Here is a 21,932-nt window from a genome sequence, read left to right as displayed (position 1 = left end):
AGCTCTTCAGCATCAAACTCCTGTATACCTCCTTATGGCCATTGTTATACATGTTCCTGTGGAAAAAAAAACCAACCAGAATTGTTAGTATTCTTCCTCCAAATACAATTCATTTTAGCTTTATTTTTGTTCTGGTTACATGTGAATGAGGCCATACTTCTTGGTGACTGAAAGCAGTCATGCAAAATATTGCTGTACATATAGTCTCTTATGTCAATGAAATTCTATGTAGACATGTAGACTACAAGCATTTTGACAATATATTGATGGTAAAAAGTGTTTTCTAATCCCCATGAAATACTTTTATTTATAAAAATTCATGTTATCTCATATTTTATCTATAAATTTCTTGTAACAACATGCTGTCAAAGATAATGGATTTGGATAGTGGCTGAGTACATGTAATAACATATTTCAGAAGCTTTATTATATCATGTATATGAACTGCCTTTTGGCCTTTATGCTGAGCATTAAGAAGACAGGAAAAAAAAAGAAAAGAAAGAACTATTACTGGAAGGAGAGCACTCTTCAGAAAACCAGGAATCAGGATGTGGTAAAGCAATGATGAATCTGCATTACCTGGAATCATGTACCAAAATGTGAGACCTGTAGGTATTTACTTTGGAAACACTGAGCCCCATTTTTCAGCTTGTATCTTTGCTACAGACTAAACTACAAATAGAGCCAAAACCTGTTATCTTGTGACTCCTAATAATCTGTTTCTTAAAATACGTCCCTGTGGGCCAGTTTATCTAGAACAGCATGGATTTCGTCTGCCTGTGCAATAAAGCGATGATAATGCATGAAGATGCTGTCACCCACCAAATCATTCTCTAACTCCTGTTGCTTCTGGTCTCCTTGTCCCCTGGTGTGCTAAAAGCAGTGCTAGCACTGACTTGAAACGCTGCCTGTGGAAGGGTTGGGTCTGCCCACGAGGTACAGTCAGGCTGGGAGGCAGAATGACAGGGATTCAAAAACTCTGCAGCAAAACTGCACAAGCGACAGGTTCTGGAGGAAATAAAAACCTACCTAACTAAAACACCACTGTCTGTCAGACACTGTGTCTAAGCCAAACTCAGGGAGGTTATAACTGTATTTCTAGCAGCAAAAATCCAAACAAATGATGCAATGAGGAAAAGAGTACTTGAAGATAAAATGTACATTTCTCTTCCAAAGGGTAAATGTATGCTGGTTATATTTTGAAGATAAGCATCAATAACTCAGCATTAAGAGCTTAAAGAGTGAAATTTCACCCAAATTACCAATTTTCATCGTCATTCACTGTATTCTAGTCCATTAAATTGACTGCATGAAGACAGACCATTGATATAACAACACCAGGAATAAATGGTGACAATGGAATGTTCTTCATAAAACTGATGTATTATGTAAGTAAAACAGTATTTATAAGACTCATCCTCATATTTACTTGTAGTTAATGCAGGTGAAGAATTTTGTCAGTATTAAATAATTCCTCTTCCTTATTTAAACTACGGAGACAACTGAGAGTAAATATCATTGTGTAAAATGTATAAATATTTTGTTACCTGTTTTATGACTACTTATAAAAGGTCCAGTATGAAATGCACTTTTAGAACTAAAGAATTATAAAGATCTTTAGCGTTCAAATAATCTCCTGGAATAATAATCTGGAAAATCAAATCCCATATTGAGAGAAAAGTCTAAGACTGCAATTACTCTGCAGTCATCAAAGCAATTATGCTGAAAACTAGAAAAACAGAGTCACTGTAAACTAGTTAATTCCCTGTAAACTAGTGAAGAAAAAGCTGATTCAGACTAAAAAAAAAAAATGGTCTGAAATGAATTGCTATAATCTATCTATTAATAAATACAAACTGTAAATTAGAATGGTTTTGATCTGGAGAGAAGGAACTTCAAGAGCAATTTCCCAACTGGAGCTCAAGAGCTAAAAATAAAGTTCTCAGGACCTGCTTAAGACCTGCTCTCCATGATATTCATTAACGTTGAATTAACAAAGCTCTGTTCAGTCACCAAACTGGTTGGCTGTGAGAGTTCCCTTCCATATATTCCAATGGACATAAACACAGGCCTCATCTGTTTTCTCTAAAAACAGGCACAATTATACATTCATTCCTGTTGGATGAAAAACTGAACCCAGGGTCTGCCTGATGAAAAAGTGAAAACAACATTTTGCAGCCTCAGTGTTTAAATTCAGACTTTCAGAGGCAATTAGTATTTGCGGGTTCTGTTAACTAACTGATAATTGTGAAACGTAATTCTAGCAAAGTAAAAGCACTTATTGATTAATGATTAACTGACACATCCACAAACAGAGAAAACAACAAGAATTTCATGATTTTGTCCCCAGTGATTAAACTCTTACTCCACTTTAACATAGCACGTTATTTAGAAAAAGAGAATCAAATAGAAATTTCAAGGTATAGATTTATAACTCCCTGTATATTATCTCAAACCATTTATTACTTTTTTAAAATTTATTTTTGTCATTACACCTTGTTTTACACTTTCTTATTTCTTGCTGTGTTCAGCTGAATTTCAGGGTCACTCCTGAGCATATATCATGTAGTGCTTTATAGCGAGAATGTTCATGTTGAAGATGATAATATTGATGGCATCTCTTACCTTATAATGTTCTTAGTCTGTGAGCAGGTCTGGTTTGTAGTTATCCTGAAAGCATTACTCATAGAAGCCAACCCATACAAGGATAACATCTTTTATTTAAGTGATATGGAATAAGCTACACTGGTACAGAATACAGATTATTACCATTTAGTCCAGTTCTGCAGAGTCTGCTCTTTGATGTATGTTTTTGTGAATTGGCTGCACTGTTTTTTAAACCTCTTTATACATTTTAATATACACTGAGCAAAACTGTTACTTCATTTTGTATTCAGGAGGGTTTTTTAATGGTTTCTCATGATGCTTTTCTCCCCTATCTCTGGCATTTCCATATCAGTACAGTTGTTCCTGTTCTCATTCATTCCTGTATTTGAGGGTGTTGTCAGTAATGCAGATTATTATCATTAGGAACTTCGCATATTTCAGTGAATTTCTTATTTGTGAGCTTATGTCCTGCCCTGCGGATTGTGTGCTCTTTGGGAAAGGATTTATTGGTATTTTTGTGCAAACATAAAGCCTTGGTCTGTTATACTATGGTGATAAGTTCCTTATCTATCATAGAAAAATTAAATAAAAAGTAATATTTTAAAAATCAGTAATTTAATAGGAAATAAATAGAAATATATAGGTTCAGATTCTGAGTGGGTATTAATCAGCTGATTTACACCAGCTGAGACTCTGAGCTGCAGCATTTCAACAGCTAAGATTCAGCCATGGATATCAATTTGCTGGGGTTGTAGCACCTTACCTGAGTATATACTGATGGAACCAACACATGTTCAAAATAATTCTGATACACTGTAATAATTATGCTATAAAGATTATTTTGTCATGACATAGAAACATTTTATATTGCATTGTTTTGTGCGTTTGACAAATAAAGTTGTAATGTATTAAAGCAGTAAAGTGAATTTCTTCAGGAAAGGCATGCCAGATGCGACCCTTTTTCTTCCTTCTCTACTCCATTCTTCTGTTTGAAATGTGGGTCATTACATTATCTCTGGCATGTACATTGCTTCCTGCTAATATTTCAGGCTTGTGTCACTTGAAGCTCTTTGTACATAATTTGAGTGAAAAATAACTGTGTGAAAATAGTGAACACAAAAAAACCCCTAATTTAGCATCTTGCTTTGCCCTATGTGTGCCAGGCCACCAGGTTAGGACCAGTGTGTTGCAAACACATGCTCCAAAGTTCTTTCTGTCTTCCTGAATAATTTAACCCTGAGTCATAAACAAAACTGTTCTTCGCAAGAGAAAAACAAACACATTCTGAGAGCTTTTCAGTCACTGGTGTACAGAGAATACTTCTTTTGTGCTAAAAAACTTCTCACAAGTGAGAAGTTACCTGCTCAAACAAGTAGTCCTGTAGCTTAAGTAGATTTGGCAAACAGGACCTACACATATACTGATTAAAACAAACCATGGCTTCACTCAGGATATAAAGGTAAAAGGGTTTGGAGTGAAGTTGATCTGGGAAGAAGGGAGGAATAAAAGAGGGTGCATTTAGAGTTATTATTTCTCACTATCCTACTCTGTTTAGTTGTCAGTAAATTAAATTAATTTTCCCAAGTTGAACCTGTTTTACCCATGATGGTAATTGTTTTGTCACGTTCCTGTCCTTATTTCAATCCATGAGCTTCTCCCCCTCTTCTGTTGAGGCTGGGAAGTGAGACAACAGGTGGGCACCTGGCATCCAGACAAGGCCAACCCACCACACCTTACTATTTGACAATTTATTTAACTGCAGACTGTATATTTCTTTCCTCAGAACTATCATACAGAATCTCAGCAAAAGGGATGAACACCCTCCCCCCTCGTTTTTAGCATAACAACATAACATAGTTACTTCCATGTAATACAATGTAGCATTTAAAATACTGTACACAGCAAGAACAAGATTTTTTTCTTCTTCTACTTATTGAAATTGATTGCTTTGATTGTGATCTCTGCTCCCAAGTAAAGAATTGACAGTACTAGCAAAAGGAGTAGCTATAAAAGTCCTTATTTGAAGAGGCCTGCAATTTGATATGAACCAGCAGGTAGTGGAACCAGTGGCCCTCCTTTAATCTCTGTGGCTCTGTGGAGGGGCCTTGGGACACAGTGGTGACTCCGTCCAGCTGTGTAAACATCCCTGTCCTCGGCATAGATTTGATACTCAGCCAGTCAGACAGGCCTGGACAAATACTATGTAGTTATAATAAAGTGCATAAACTACTTCTGCTCCTTTGTGTCTCATTATCTCCACAAAACTCAGTAGCCTGAACTCAATGACACCTTCATCCTCCATTCTCTAATCTGCAATACAGCAAGAAAGTTGCAGAGTGGCTGTGGAGAGTTGCATTTACATCAGAGGCAAATGACTTAATAAATGAATTTGATAATTTTTAGAAATCTTACAGCCTTATTTAAACTTACATGTGACTTTCCTGTTGGTAGAAGATGACCTTTAGGTTTAATTAGACCTTTAGGTTAATGAAGACCTGTGTTAGCAAAGAGGTAGGAACTACACAGTGACTTTCTTGCTGTTTCCACTTTGATCTGACGACAGCTGTGATCAGGAATTGGAATAGGCTGCCCAAGGAAGTGGTGGAGTGACCATGTCACCATCCCTAGAGGGGTGTGAAGGACGTGTAGATGTGGCACTTGGGGACATGGTTTAATGGTGACTTGTCAGTGCTTGGTTAACAGGTGGATTTGGTGATCTTAGAGGTATTTTCCAACCTGAACGGCTCTATGATTCTAAAATTCTATGAATCACGGGAACAGGCAGCTTCCATAAACATGCTTTCAGCCCCAAATGCGTGAGGCAAACTGGCTGACAAACACGCAGGAGGAGGACAAAAGTGTCATAGAAAGGACAGACGTGAGATTTATGCCTGCGGAAAAGGCACCTCTGTTGAGTCTTCCCAGACGAACAACGGGGGCAGGAGCAGTTTCAGCTCGTATGTACAAACGAGCTGAAACTCTCGTATGTTTGTACAAAAGCCTCGGCACCTCCCTCAGCACCGCCCGCCAGGGCCCGTTGCCGGGGCAGCGCGGCGGCGTCCGGTAATGGCGGCGGCGGCGGAGGGGCGGCCATGGTGCGGAGTGAGTGTCAAAGAGCCGCGTCCCTCCCCTCCCCGGCTCCTTCCCTCATCCCCAGGACCTGCCCCGCGCCCTGGACACCCCCTTCGTGTCCACAGAAGGGCACAACTCTGATGAGGAGCGGCTGAGGGAGCTGGGGGGTCTCAGCCTGGAGAAGAGGAGGCTCAGGGCAGACCTTGTCGCTCTCTGTAATTCCCTGCAAGGAGGTTGTAGTAAGGTGGGGGTCGGACTCTTCTCCCAGTAACAAGTGACAGGACGAGAGGACATGGCCTCAAGTTATGCCAGGGTTTAGATTAGATATTAGGGAAAATTTCTTCACTGAAAGGGCACTGACTCCCCAGGGAAGTGGTGGAATCACCATCCCTGGAGGTATTTAAAAGGCACAGACATGACACTTAGGGGCATGGTTTAGTGGTGGATTTAGTAGTACTGGGTTGGTCTCGATGATCTCAAAGGTCTTTTCCAACCTGAACGATTCCATGATTCGTTTCCTCTTCCCTACCATTCCCACACTCCCCTGGCTGCCCCCTCCCCTCCTGCCTCCCTTGCTCTCCTCAGCTTGGCTCGATTATCAGGTTTCCCTCCTCCCTGGCAATAACAACCCACCACATCCAGCACAGGGGTGCTCTTGTCTCCTGAAACAGCCCCCGAGAGGCCTCGCAGGCGGCCCAGCTGGGGAGCCCTCTGTGTGTATGGCAGCCCCTGCAAGGGGAGATGCTGGACAGGATGGGTCGTGTCTGAGCCGGGGGCTGTCAGATGTGACAAAAACCCAAATGGGGTTAAAATACTCCCTACTGTTACTTATGAATTGATTATCTGTTACGGGTACATCATCTGTTACAGGTACAGCAGTATGATTTAGAAGATTGAGTGCTCACTCCTACCACTCATAAAAAAAGCTACTGAGGAGTTCCCTTCCTCTGTGACTTTTCCTGTAATCTATTTTGATTGTATATCATCACTGGACTGCCAGTCCCGTGTGGGGCTAAAACAGTGCTTTGGAAAGGAGCTCCTTCTCCCTGCATGAAGCTGTCAGATGCCTTCCCTGAGCAGGCACTGCCTGAAGGAGAATGGCTTTGCCTCCTGAACAGCACAGCATGAATTTGAGTCCTAAAATAATGGTTGCATACTTCACCTTTCTGAAATGCAGCTGCCCCTACTGTTTTGAGATACACATGCAGCTGTCCACCTGCTTATTCTTCCAATTTTTTTAATATTATCCTTCGTATCTGCTTCCTTTTTTGAGTAAAACATGCAATTTTTGGAAGTTAGATCTTCAAGGTCTGTTGTCTCCAGTTGAGTGATGCCATCCCTTATTTCCTCCTGTGTTCGTGGGAACCGGAGAGTAGCTGTTACCTCCCAGGTCACTGGGCCAGTCTCCTGTTACTGCACACAACATCAGAAAATCTGTTTAATGAACTTCTCAGTGAATTCAGTGTGTTTTGTCAATGTCCTGAAAATGCTGTTGTTTTAAATTGCATTTAAAATTTGTTTTTTCTTACAAGCTTGTTTCCCTCATTCCTCTTAAATGAACTAGATCATATACCAAATGCCAAATATTCACTCAGTTGCCTGCAGCAGGACCCCAAAATAGGTCCCTAAAGCTCCACAGTAGCTTCTATGTGAATGATTGTCTCTGCTTTGCAAACCATCTGGTAATGGAAGTGGACATTTTTGCATAATTGCTGCAACAGTAATTTCAATTTTCATCAGAAAAGGGAAATCTGGCTGTAATTAAGCTGCCAGGAACAGTTTGTATGACTTTGTATAAAAGGTTTAGAGCATAGTATTGCCATAGTGTGTATGTATGCAGATTAAGGAATATTGTTTTCTTGCTCAAAATTACTTGGAAATAGTGGCACTGAAAAATCTGCTCCAAATACAGTAGTAAGAAGGCCTTTTTTTTATCTTTTAATTTCCAGCAGATTTACTGAGTAACTTATTAGAAATGACAGTGTTTTCATAATTTCTCTGAAGACTAAAGTATTTAGTCATGGTTATTTGCCTTTTTTTTTCTCTTTTCTCTGTTACTCTAATCAAGTTCAATCAATGGTCTGTTAAAGAGAAGATGGTTGTTCAGATGCAGCAAACCTGCCCAAGATGGTTAAAAAATACAAAGACACTTACCTTTCCCAATATGATTTATGTGCAGACAGGTTCCCCCCTTCCATCAATATCAGTATCACCACGTTTAATTCTGTAAATCATGCCAGATGAAAATCTGTTGAGCAGAAGGGAGATTTAAGCCTTGTCATCTCTAAATCATATAATATACACAAAACCAGTTTCACCCCTTTTTCCAAAGACTGTAGCTACAGGAGAGGCACAGACACATGTGAGTTTGGGCTGTATTGGTACATAGTTTTCCCAGTCTGGAGCAGACCTCTCTGTGTGAAAGTGTGCAGCCATTCCAGGACCACTATACAACTGGATAATGTCACAAACCCTTCCTGAGATAAAGAAGTGAAAGAATACTTTTAATTAATGCATGATAGGAACAGTTTGTTTTCACAGATCTCTCTGTAATTTTTACTTATTTTTCTTCAGAGTCTTTTTTAAAGGATTAATTTTTTGGGTGGGGAAGGGAGGGGGGTTGTTTTCAGGGTTTTTTGGGGGTTTTTTGTGGGTCTTTTGGCGTTAGCAATCCTGAAAATACCTATGCTAATTTAATAAACCACTAGTTTTTTCATCAGTGCTTCACTCCTTGTCAAGGAGAAGAAAATGCCAGCGTTTTTTGGTGCAGCGGGCTGGAAACAAAGTACTAACATCTAGCTCAAGAGTGAGCATTGGTTCTCACAGAATTTCTTTACCTTCATTATCCAGAGCCTTTCCACTGTTTGAAAGATTGCCTGGCATTAAATATTACTACAGGATAACTCTGAACCCAGGTCTGATGTTTTTCAGCCACTGAAATTCCTTTGCTGGCTGCTAATGAGCTGGTGGTGCCTAAGAAATGTCCAGGTACACATTTCATTCTAACAAAGATTTATAGGCATGAGTTAGTTATGGCTTTGCCTTAAAAAATATCTGCCTACTTTCAACATTTATCCTGCTTATTTCTGTGCACACTGTACTGAAGAATATGATGACACACTGTAGTTAGTTTCCTTTCCTCCCACCCCCCTACTGCTCTCTGTGATGTGAACATCTGGCATCTGGAAATAAAACAGCATAAAACACTCCATTTCTTGTCTATATGAATCAATCTGCAACCCAAGCTATGCAGAAAATAATGGCTGCTGGATTAATTTCTGCAAGGGTTGTATCACACTCTTATGGAACACTCAGCAGTTTTCATTTGGATTTTTCCAAATGTTACAGGTGACATGAGTGTGTTTCACAAAAGGTGTTTACTGTGGGAGAGTGGCTCGAGGTTACTTGGTACTCAATATCTTTTCTTGCAGATTTTATTTTTGTTGGCATTCCTACTGGGCTATTTGGTGTGGTGGAAAAAAGTATTGTAATGAATTTATAAGTTGTTTATAAGTCAGATGGCAGAAAAGGACTAAGGGGAAATATGACATCTAATGTTTCTTTCAGTCACTGAAGATCTTGTTAGAAGACGTGCAGAACATAACAACTGTGAAATTTTTTCACTGGAAGAAATCTCTTTACATCAGCAGGAAATAGAAAAACTAGAGTATCTTGACAAATGGTGTCGAGATTTAAAAATTCTCTATCTTCAGAATAATCTCATTCCAAAAATTGGTAAGTGTTTTCTGAATATGTTTATTTTAAAATGGATTTACATGCATAATTTTGAAATCAGGTAAAAAAAAAAGTAAGAGAATGTACAGTGAGTAACTACAGAGAGGTTCCTTGTGGATGTGCTCCTACAAGAGTTCCTTCCCTGATTTCTTTATTAAATTTCTAAGAAGCTCAGAAATTTGCAAGAGAAATTTTAAATGGAAAAGATACTACTGGGATACAGATACTCACTAGAATATGAGTGTGGAACACCTTTCACTGATTAAAATCTTGAAAGTCAAGATATTATTAAATATCCCATATTTGTGGCAAACAAAGTGTTTAGCCATGGACTATGGTGTCGTAGGATTAGCTCTTTTCAGGCTCATTTTAAAATGAAGTGTTTATGCAAATGGTATTTTTTTGTTGACATTGAAATAATTTTCATTAGAATAAAATACTTGCTTTTATGCATAAACCAAACTTTTTACAACACAGTCTCAGTGGTCTTCCTGCACCACAGGAGAGGATATGACTTCATATGGTCTGCATTTTTTGGCATTGGTTCATGTGTTTCATTGGCATTCTATTGAAAGATGCAACATCAAGCCTATGGCTGGAAAAGCTTAGACTCTACAGATAGTGCATAGATGAGTACTGAAAAGTTGGAAGTGTTCAGGAATTATATTAGCATGTCTCTTTAAAGTTCCCTAAGAGGAAGAAATTAAATACTGAAGTTTTAAGATGAAATTCTGTGCTCAGAACTTGTAGGCAAGTCTGCTAAATTCTCTGAAGTGGCTCATCATGAAACTGTACTGCTACCATCTGCATTTCTTAGAGAGAAGGAATCTTCTCCCAGAGAGAATAAGTTTTTTGAAACTACTTTATGATGCTTTGCCCCATCAAAAATGGGACTGAAACTGAAGTTGCTTTTCTCTCTGTTACTGTGTCCTTAACAAGTTTTCATCTTGTGGATTTTCTGTCAACACTCAGGCCTCCTTTAGGTTAGTACAGGATATCATATTCAGATTGTTGCTTTTTGGACACAAAGTTTTCTCAGCAATTTCAAGCATGCTTCTGAATATCATCCTGGAATGGTTTATATTGACTCTGTCGGGATGTGTCCTTTCTCTTCTTAAACAAAACCTTTCTGCAGGCCTCAAGATCAGACTTGCCTACTGAGCAAGGTTGTCAGGCACCCACTGTATGGATGCGTCCTGATTCTCTTCTATAAATGGAAAAAACCCCAAGATATCACTGGCTTCAACACTCAGCTCTCTCACGTCTTCGTGTGTACAGGCACTGCCATTACAGAAATACTGTAAGAAAAACATGCAACCTAAGCTGCACAAGTTCTTGCTGAGAAATTAATTTCATCATTTTTTTGTGAATTATGAAGAAAATACCTCTCCAAGGTCTTAGTACTAAGTGGTAGGATTCATGTCACCAAATTTGTAGACATCTTTGTCTACAAATTACAGTACCTTCCCTTTATAACCAGTCACGAAGAAAAGGCATATTTTTGTGCATGATTTGATTCACTAGTTTTAGACAGCCAATTTAAGGTAAGATGAACTGCACCTTGAACAGCCTAGTTCTCTGTAATCATCGTAGAAGAGCCTGAACAACTAACTCAGCTGCAGACATGATCTGTGGTTGTCAGATGAAGCTCCCTCTGCTTGAATTACTTTGTTTGTCCCAGCAGGCACAGTTTGTACAACAGTTATTCAGTGCAGCTTGTGAGTTAGAATTTGAGGTAAACTTGATGACTTCTTTGGACAGGTTTTCCAGTCAGATCTTTGAAACGTGGTGATTGGGAAGAAATTGGTAACTATGACACAAGTTACCCGCTGTATCTTGTCTCAGATTTAAGTCTCTGACCTGTGGGTCATCTATCTCAAGTGGTCTTTGCATTTTTCAGACATTTTTGGGAGTGATGAAGATTGTTGCTACCCTCTTCCCTCTTTACCCCTTTTCGGTATTCCAAAGAGGAAATGTTTCCCACTCACTGTGAACCTGCTAATTCCAATAGGTCATGGTGAAAATAATACAGGTTAGACTCCAAGATCAGGGAATGTGTGTGTGTGTCTTTGTTTTGTTCATACTGAACTCACAGAAATCCTTATGTGTAAAATTTTTAGAAAAGGGGAAGAGGAAGTTTCTTGTACTAAACCTGTAGATTAAAGATGTCAAAAATTTACAGATAAACTAAAAAAGCCAATATTTTCTATATAAGTAAGTGTAAAACTTTAATTTTATAAAGCTTGTCCAACTATGGTCTGATCTTTTCTGAGTTTGACAACAGGTGCTTTTTGCATTTGTCATGCTCTCACCATGCTTTTTGGCCAGTCCTCTTGCATTAGATATGTGTCTTATGGATTTGTGCTAAAAATGTGTGTATAAGATTCCTTATTTCTTTTTACTTTTTTATTTTAATTTGTGTTTTCAGAGAACTTTTTTGTTTTGTCCTTTAACTAATATTTAAATATTGATGCCTGGTAATGTGATGTGTGTTCTGATTTGTCCTTCCTATTTTCTGCTTTATTTTTTCTTTGAAGTAAAGTGAACAGGTAAAATGATAATGCCCTTTCCAATGCAGAGAACTGAAATAATGTATCTGTGTTGTGTTACAGAAAATGTGAGCAAACTAAAGAAGCTGGAATATTTAAATGTAGCTTTGAACAACATTGAAAGAATTGAAAATCTGGAAGGTCAGTTTTTAAACAAACCATTTAGCCTTTTCATATTAGAACACTTAAACTGTGACTTAGTGTGAAAGAGGGTAGAAGCCATTAAGCAGGTTCACCAGTGAAGGTATTTTCTTGATACTGAGTGGTTTTGTATGCAGGGTTTCAATAAATGCTGCTTTGTAGCCAAGGGCTTCCTAGTGCTGAAGTTTTCTCATTGAACTTTCTTAAAATTAAACACTGAACTTTTTAAAATGTCTCTTTGTAATGTTTCAACAATCATCTTCAGTTCAGCAGTCAAATGCCACACACAGGAAGGTTCTGCTGTGAGCACAGGTTGCATTGAGGGTGTGGGGTATTTTTAAAGAGGTTTTCAGATGATTTTTTTTCTCTCTCATTGCATGAAATCCTGTCTGTTTTATCTGTGTTTAATCCTTTATCCTATCACTTTTGCACATTTCATGTGCAAAGATATGGCATTTTCCAAGACTATAATCAACACTTAGAGCCACCCATAAACACATTCCATATTACTTGAATAATTTATGACTTGATTGTTTTCTGTTTCTTGATTCTGATTGGACCACTTACTGACTCTTTAAGATATCTGCCTTGAAAAATGAACAGTAAAAGAAAAAAAAAAATCTGGGTTTTTTTGGTTGGTTGGTTGTTTTGGGGTTTTTTTTTTTGGTTGGTTGGTTGGTTTGGTTTGGTTCGTTTTGTGGTTGGTTTATTTTGTTTGTGTTTTGAAGTCTGCGAGCTGATTCAAGAGGATGGCTTAAATAAACAATAAGCAAATAGTCTAAACACGAATTTGTAAAAGTTGAAGAAATAGGTAGTACATCATATTTTTGGCAATTTATTGAGAAACTTGCATTTGTTTTCATGCTACTAAATTTTAAATTCATCTATCAGGCTGCATTATTTTTTACTGTGATTTGTTATTTACTTAGAAGTTAGAAGCTTTGGGAATGACCCTTGCATAAATTTGGGTTATAATCCCCTGATAAATTGTTTTGCATTGTTACTTTCCTTCAGCTCCACTGTGAATAAAACTTACCAAATAGACCAGCAAAGGAAAAGAAGTGATTACAGTGATGAGCATCAAAGCTGAGCTTGCTCTTACCTGGACGTTTTTACTCTTAGAGTCAAGGTTTCATGGACAGATTATGATAAAAGGAGAGGCTGATAAATTTTGGATCGAGATTTTCCAGAGCATTTTGTTATCTAATTGAGAGTTTCTGTTTATGATTTAGTTAACATTTTCTCACCAGTATTTGCAATTTAACCAGTGATAAAATGTTTAAAATGATAGCTGAGTCCAGAGTGAAACCTATGCAAGACCTCTTCTTAACTTGGAGTGAATTTTTAGAAAACCTTGACTTTTCACTTTAATAATATTACCAAAGGTTAACCATATACAAATGAAACCCCTAATTTATCCTGCTGTCCTCAAGCACTTAGACAGTGTTTTACCAACATGGTTGAGACTCAGTTGAGGAGGGGCATCCAGGTAATCAGACTGTTAAAAGTGAAGTCCAGCTTTTCTAGAAATGAAACATTTAATATCTCATCTAAATGATCACAAAGTTTTGATACTGATAAAACCAACAATGTTTTGGTATTTTTTATTTTATTGAGTTTGTTTCCTTCCTATAAATATTGTGAGTCACTCTTTTCACTCAGAGTCTCAGAAAAGATGTATTCTGATAGAATAAAAATAGTTTACAGAACACAAATGGAGACAGTTTTATATCCAGATGTGTGCATGTGTGTGTCTTTGTATGTCATGTGTACATTTATGTTATGGACAAACTGAATTAAGATTTTTCCAAAATTTAGGCTGTGAAGAACTGAAGAAACTTGACCTGACAGCAAATTTCATTGGTGAACTCTCCAGTATTGAATCCCTAAAACATAACATACATCTGAAGGAACTGTTTCTAGCGGGTAACCCATGCACTGAATTTGAAGGCTATAGACAATTTGTAGTGGCAACACTTCATCAGTTAAAAGTAAGATTTAAAAAATGAAATTCAAATAAAAAAAGAGCACTGTCGACTGAACCTACTAATCCTAAATAAAATAAATACCTGTTCTGGGAAAACCAGTAGCATTATTTTACTGTCCACAGGAAATTAAATGATATTCTGATGAATAAGTGACTGCAGTAAATTAATTCTAATAATTGGTTCTGTTTTGATGGAACCACATGCATTTGTGAACTTTTCTGTCTTTCTTATTTAAGATCCCTAAAGTTTTGAAGAAATAAATGTTTGTTCTGGCTTTTTTTTTTCTCATTTGTTTAAATACGCAGTGGATTTTAAATTATTATCATGGTTGCAGAAAGTTACCAGGTTGTTGGTACCATACCAACAGTATGTATATGTATATGTATATGTATATGTATATATACCAACAGTATGTTGGTTGGCATACCAACAGTATGTTCTAAACCTGCAATGCAAGGCAGTAGAAAGGCACAAGTTGGTGTAAAAATGTGCTATGTTGCATTGGCTGTAAATAGCTACTTTGAGACTGAGGTTCTGTGCAATGGCCAAAACTACCACAAACCATTTTCACATCTGAATAGACAGTTATTGATAATTCTTTTTAATAGATTATAACATAGTTCTATGAAGGTTTGAAAGGTACATTTCTAATTGTATACAGAATTTTCAAAATTAACCTACAGTTTAATAGATTTATTGATTTGAATATGCTTATAATTTCTCACATATCTATACTGATTTTTTTCCACCTTGGGAAGTATTTGGATAGTAAAGAAATAGAACGTTCAGAGAGGATTAAAGCAGTTCAAAACTATCCAGAAGTGAAACAGAAAATCAGAGAACAGGAACAAGTTTACCTTCTCAAAAGGGCCAGAGAAAAGGAAGAGGCTCAAAGAAGGATACAAGAAAGAAAGGACAAGAAACAAAACCAAATGAAATCTAAGCTTGGATTTGACAGGTAACAGTAGGCAACAATAGTATGTGAATAAATATCATTCTTCTCTTTCTTTATTAAGAAGTTTGGTTTTCTTCATTGAAGAGTTTATATTATTTCACATAAATATTTTTGTTCATCTTTATTGTTGATTCAAGCAGAATTATTTCTCCTTTTTGCATGTTATCTCTAATGAAAAATATAACTAATTACAAACAAGTTTGTTATTTGCCTGCAGACAGTGCAATAGAATTTTTGTCCCAAAACTCCAAGCTAAGTTGTCTGGATGCCAAAATAGTGTAATTGATTGCTTCTTTCAGGAGAACAGCTGGAAATTGTTATTTAAGGTAATGCAGAGGTTCCAGAGAAAGTGTCTGTTCACCTATAACTGCTTTTGCTTTAGCATTATTAGATCTGAAGACTGAAATGGAATGTAGCAGGTCTTTGGAGATGTAAAAGGCTTTGCAGTGTTGATTTTCATACTTCTTTCACTTCATATCACTGATAGTCCCTAGACAGCAGCAGGATTTTTATCTGGGGTCATCTTACACTGCAGTTGCCATCCATCTTATTTTTAATCTAATAGAGACTAAGTTCCATGGAGCTGCCTGCAGAACTTTGTCCTCATAGATCACAGCTCTATCATAAATTTAGTTTTCTCCCTCTGTTGGTAGAGAATTAGAGAGGCTTAGAGCTAGAAGAAAAAAATTACTCAATGTTAAGATGGCACTTGAGGAGATGCTTATTGCTACTTTATAAGTTTCTAATTTGCTGCTGCCTGATATTGGGAATACTTAAACATCACATGGGCTGAAAGTTTTCTCTCACCTGAAAGTTGTGAGGGTATCTGAAAATTCTGCCTCTGAAATTGAATCTGTTGAACTATCTATCAGGGTTTTCAGAGGATTAGTCATAGCCATACTATCACTTCTTAGACAAGTCAATGAAAAACATTATGTCAAAATGTGTTTTGTTGATTGACAGAAAAAGCAGAGCAGAGGATATATATATATATATATATAATATATAAGATATATATATATATAAGATATTGTTCTTGGTAGGAATTATACAGTTGTTATTACTGGGTTGAAAAAAATACTACTGTAATTATTCATTAGCAAGACCTGTTACTCTTCCTTCATTTCATTGGGATAATATTCCAGTTTTCTTGTGTAGCCCCGATTCCCTACAGGAGAAAGAAAACCATCAAGCAGAAGGAGATGGAGAGCAGGAAACATGCAGAACAGTTGAAGATGATGAAGAAGACAGAAGATTTTGGGAGGAGCCTACACCATATACTCCAGAATCTAGATTAGAAACTCACAGATACATTGAAGAAAAGCGGAGAGCTAAAGACAATATAAGGTGCTTTTTTGTTTTAATATGTTCTATGAATTGAAGAAAGAGACATTTTCTAAGGTACAGAGGACAGGTGGGTGACTGCCTAACATTAAATATTACTGAGAACTGGCAGCTTAAATCCCTGTTGCCTGTGAAAATAGGCTTATAAAAATATAAATTAAATATTCAGATTGTTCATTTTGCTTTGTTTCATTTTCTGAACTTCATTTATGGTACTCTTTATTTTTCCTCGAATAGGGTTTTTAAATGTAATTTCTCTTTTCAACTCCATTTGATGGAGTTTAGAAGTTTCACATTTCTGTCAGCTAACTAATATGTTTTGTGTAGTTCTACATTTAATATTCTGCTAAAAGCATTCATGCAGATTGCAGTATATAAATGCCATAAGGTCATGCTACAAAATTTTTGCACAAGTGGCATTTCAGGAACTTTTTCTGTGTAACTGAGAATTTTTTTCGCATACTTTAGAAAGTATATTTGTCACAAGTAATAGGATTCTTCATGTTATCTGGGCTACTTGGCATGGTGAATCTGAAGAAGTCTGGCCCCTGAAAAGCCTTTAAAACCTTCTAAAGTTGTCACTGGTTTTGCTGAACATGGAAAATTCATGCAGATACTAGCAAAAAGCCACAGTATTTTACTGCTACTGGCTTATCAGTTCCACAACCATTGTAAGCAATGTCTTTTTTTTTTCTTTACTTATATAACATAATTTGTACCAGAGATTTTTTTAGCTGTTCTTTTTAAGGGCATGCTTTTTGGAAATTTTATCAAGCCTAAGTGTTGAAAAAGTCAGTCCTAGGGAACTCTCCAAGAAATCTGGAAGTGTGCATAACTTGTTGCTATTATTAATTCAAGGTCTAACTTGAAGAACTACTGTGAATCCAGATCCTACCCAGTTAGAATTTTGCTATGTTTGGAAGTGCCTTGCTCTACTCAAAAGCAAATGTGTTCCAAATGCTTCCCTGTAAGGATTCAAGGAGAGTCCAAATAGTGTTGTATTAAAGATAGAATAATTATTTTTGGGATTTTTCTAAATTTTGAGAGCATTTGAAGGAGTTAAATATCCTTTTGGTGTTTGTTTTGGTTTAGAGTTGATGTTTGTGTTAGGTAGCATGAGAAAGGTTAGAACAGAAAAGTGGCCCTAACAACTTGAAATCCTCTGGTAGACAGAGGCTGAAATACAACTTTCATATAAGTTACTCAGTATAAAAGGATGTGTATTTTAGTATAAAATTGACATGAACATATCTTTTGAGCAGGGTGGTGGTTTGTTCACTTTTATTTCAAGTCAAGAGTTGAAATTCAGGTATAGAAACTCTTAGCCCACAAATCCCACATGAGAACTCTGATTTATATTGTAGAATAGTATTTAACACATGGATAACTGTGAATCTTTCTTAAACAGAAATTGGTTTTATATAGTCATTCTAGTAGCTGAGTGGTTTTATTTCTTCCTCAAATCCGTTGTATTTATAGACCAAATCTGGTTTTATGTTTTTTCCCCCCAAGGGGTTCTAAATCTTAAGTATACTTTATATCCCTCATTAGTGATTTATATTTAATATTCTCTTAACCTTGGACTTAGAGTAAGAAATTGGTTCAGGAGCAAAAAAACCCAATGCATTACTGTTGAGTTTTTTTGAGAAATATTTTCTTTTTGATATGCTGGCTGAAATAAGCATACCCCCTATATTGACCAGCTGAAGAGTAGATTAATACAACATGACAATTGCAGTGCTGTATTTTTAACAGCCATATTTTTACCTACATGCAAGCAAGGTTTTTCTTTTTCATGTTATAAGATTCCTTACTCTTCCTTTCCTTGCTAAACATTTAAAGAGGAAAATACCAGTACTACAACTCTTAATGATCTTACTGTGACCTGCTTTGTTTGGGCAGATAAATTTAAGGTAGCTTCTTTATTGCACTAATTGAAAGTCAGCCATAGTTTGATTGCTGATAGCTGGAACTGGATAGTGAATAAGTACATCATCAATACATCAGGAATACGTATTGTATTTTTTCAAGGAAGAACACAGCAAAAAAATGTAATAAATACATCAACAAATAATGTATATGTCTGCACTTGGGCCCTACTGTATCATATTTGGTGCTGCTTGTAATCTTCTGACCATTAAAATTCTTTTTACTAGTGCAGAAGTGACTGAGAGACTGATGCTGTTTGGAGATAGGCCAAGCATTTGTTCAGTAGCAGTAATTAAGTGAGCATAAATAAAATTTCTTTAGACTTGCTTAAACATACATCAAACCAGTTAGCAGCAACAACACTTCATGATTAGTTTGACCATTCATAACTAGAATTTTCAGATGTTTAAGCAATCCACTGTTTTCTTATGGTATACCAGATAATTTGATATATTACTGTTTGATAGTGGATATTGTGACATGCAAAAGAAATTGTTATCCATGTAAGATGTGATATTACAAAGCATTTGCTCATCTTTAGCCAATGTTTTTAATGTGCAGTTGGAAATGTGATATAATCTGTTTTGTTCCTGAAATAAGTTATAGCCTGAACATCAAATACCAGATAATTCTTACTTCTTACCATGCTCTTTTTTTGCTATTAAACATAATAATAGCAAAATTTTAACCGTTAACCATAAACCATTTTTGTTTCTGTTTTGTTAAGGGAATCAAAAAAGAGTGAGAAGCCTCCTTGGACATTGATCACTGCAGAAGGAAAAGTTCTGAATGTGAATGTGCCTAAGTATGTAAGGTTAAGAAGTTAAACAGTCTAATCTCTCTATAGCTGATTTGGGAAACTAGTTCAACATGTGTGACAATACAAAAGTAAGAGAGATGAGAAATTCTTGTTGGAGTATTATATTCCTTTTGGAAAAACTGTCTTCTAAATTTGTACTCTGGTGCTGGAAAAAGAATCAGTTTTCAGTGAGTAAAGTGTTGAAGGTTGTTTAATTTAATATCTTAGTCTTAAATGATTAAACAACTTGTTTTTCTGTAAAAGATATATTTTAGTCTTTACCTTTCTATGGTAAGGCTCTTTCTTGGAGCATCTTGTTAATATGGAAAAAGTTTAACTGGTTTGACTATTAAAGGTAAATGTGTATGAGCAGCCACTTTAAATGTGGAAAAAAACATCCATGTAATATTTCTGGATGAAATCATTTTGTCCTCTGATAACAAATGTAAAATTGGCAGAATTGGGAAGGATACCTTATCAGCTTCTGTGGCATGAGGCCCTTTGACACTGAGTGAAGTCTATAGCAACAGAGGCTGGTGTTCTATCAGCCTCTGTTGTACCTGGGTATTCGACTGTTTTGGAATGAGTTTCCAGGGATATCAGCCACGTGTTGTCATTAGTTTCACTTGAACCAAACCTTCATTTCTAAGGGAAAGGAGGAGACTGAGAGCACAAATGTTCCCTTATAAACAGCTCCCCAAAGAGCCTCCTACAAGAGACTGGCATCAGAAAGTGGCCACTTACCTGTCTGCTGTTCTCTGAAGAAGTTTTTCCATCTTAAGACTTAAATAGCTGCAAAACCAAAGCTATGAAAACACTTGTCCTGCTTTCCAAATCTTGGAAATTCATAAATCCATGCAAATCAAAAGAATTTGAAAACCTACATTATATGTAGTACACAATATTCAGTAAAAATATATATATAAATTTCTAGTCCAGAGAAGACAACCATAAAATAATTTAAATCTTGTGCTAATAGAAGCTAATTATGCCTTTAAAAAGCAGAGATATGTAGACTAAAGCCCTGGCTGTCTTTTTAGAAAAAATACAGGGTTTACTGTTAGCAGCAGACCTGTTTGTGTCACCCAAGTTTTCTGGATTAGAATTTAGTCTGTGGATGTGCCCACGTAAAGCCAGACCAATGAGCATTTTTTTTTCATGGCTTCAACAAGAATATCACAGCTCCTCAGTGCAATCTGGCAGTGAATTGGAGAGGCATAAAGAGAGAGATACGAGCAAGCAGATGGTATTCTCCAAAGTTTTTGCTTCAGTGTGGAAGTCTAATGTCCATAAGAGTGTCCAGGTTTCTCTGCCGTTCTTTTGGAAGGTTAGGAAGAGAAATGACTGCATTCTACTGAGGACAGACTATTTCTCTTCTTCAGTTCTGATTAAGCTTCCTCCTAGAAAATTTTACAGTTCTGTCCTCTTGTTCACCCTTTATGTGTTAGTGAATTCTCAAAACCAGTAATGCAGTGAGAGAAAGAAGCTGTTTTGTATTCATTGCACTTTCCCATTAAAAAGACACATAAACTACTATTCCATAAACTTTCTTGCAAATTGACTGTATCAGAATATAGGAGAGAAAAGAGTAAAAAGTATATCTGGCAAATATTTTTATTGCTGAAAAAATTTACTCTTTTATCTGTTAACATTTGAGCATCTTTCCGTTATGTGAACCCAATATATCTAAGTATTTTAATGTCAATGAAATAGTCCAGATAAATTACCTCAAGCAAACACCTCTCATTTTATACTAATAACTAATTTATAAAAATATTCTCATAGGTGATTTTATTCTGTTTTTTTCTCTACTTTAATACATGGGAAACTTTTGAGCATGTGAGCAGACCTTATAAGTCTAGACTAGATCTCCTTACATTGTAGCAATAGGTGATGTTTTCAATTTATAACTGGTAAGATTTGTTTATAATTTTAAGAACTCAGCCAGCAGATCACAAACATGCAGATAATACAATCTACAGGCTCATTTTCAACAAATGTGAAGATTATAGAACCGAGGATATTATGCAAATCATGTTTTACTTTGGAAATGCACAGACCAATATCTAGGCAAATTAATTGCTATGAACAAAATTGATTTTTTTTAACATACCATAATGTTAGAGTTGCCAAGTTCTGGGCTTTCCATGCATTTTATATCTGATTTTTTTCTATGAAGATGTAACAGAGCAGGCAGGTTTCACCAGCAGATGTCTCTCGTTCTGCATTGACAGAATGAGCTTAATTTTAACTGACCTTCAGCAGTGGGGTTTTTTTTCATTTTCTAGTGGATTGAGTGGGAAGAACAGAAAATAAATGTAAGAATTACTTCGGTTCAAATGCCAGTATTTTTTTCTGTTCATGAGGCAAGTTGCAACCGTTTCTAAAATGATCACATGACATATTGTCTAAATGGTATTTGTATTCATCCGAAAGTGCTAGCAGTTGAAGTGTGCTGTAATGTTTGCTTATTCACTGCAGTTGTATTTATACTGGAAGTGTTTCTTATCATTGTTATTAGGCTTCATTTCTCTTTGAAAGATGATGAAGAAAACAACCAGTTCATCTTGGAACTTGCTGTTTACAGGTCAGATTTCTTTTTTTCCTCTTAATTTTTGCCATTCGTAAGATCTCGTACACGGTGTTTCAATTATACTCCTCCCTGTACTTGCGCCTTTTCAAGAGGAAAACAAAAACCAAAGGGGTGATGCAATAAATCTTGAAGCCTGTGCCACAGAAGTGAAGCCAAATAAGCTAAAGACCCTTCAGGCTGTTCTGTTACTCCTGAATGAGGACTGTGTCCTTTTGGGAAG

At 36.5% G+C, this 21,932-nt stretch overlaps 1 protein-coding gene across 2 annotated transcripts in view; it reads left to right on the top strand.

Moving 5' to 3' along the window:
• Window positions 1-5,624: 5,624 nt before the first annotated feature.
• Window positions 5,625-21,932, top strand: part of DNAAF11 (dynein axonemal assembly factor 11) — a 33,343-nt gene continuing 17,035 nt past the window's right edge. For both annotated transcript variants that reach the window (XM_051778552.1, XM_051778553.1), the window contains exons 1-8: window positions 5,625-5,709; window positions 9,247-9,414; window positions 12,027-12,104; window positions 13,923-14,095; window positions 14,851-15,050; window positions 16,206-16,394; window positions 19,048-19,125; window positions 21,641-21,706. In XM_051778552.1, coding sequence (XP_051634512.1) covers window positions 5,700-5,709; window positions 9,247-9,414; window positions 12,027-12,104; window positions 13,923-14,095; window positions 14,851-15,050; window positions 16,206-16,394; window positions 19,048-19,125; window positions 21,641-21,706 — 962 coding nt within the window. In that variant the 5' untranslated portion in view covers window positions 5,625-5,699. The remainder of the gene's footprint in view (window positions 5,710-9,246; window positions 9,415-12,026; window positions 12,105-13,922; window positions 14,096-14,850; window positions 15,051-16,205; window positions 16,395-19,047; window positions 19,126-21,640; window positions 21,707-21,932) is intronic.

Source organism: Manacus candei, unplaced genomic scaffold (genome assembly GCF_025592945.1).
Source record: "Manacus candei isolate 608988 ecotype Guabito, Panama unplaced genomic scaffold, ASM2559294v1 h1tg000013l, whole genome shotgun sequence".
Lineage (NCBI taxonomy): Eukaryota > Metazoa > Chordata > Aves > Passeriformes > Pipridae > Manacus > Manacus candei.
The sequence above is the reverse complement of the archived record's forward strand: the minus strand, read 5'-3'. Positions and strand labels throughout refer to the sequence as shown.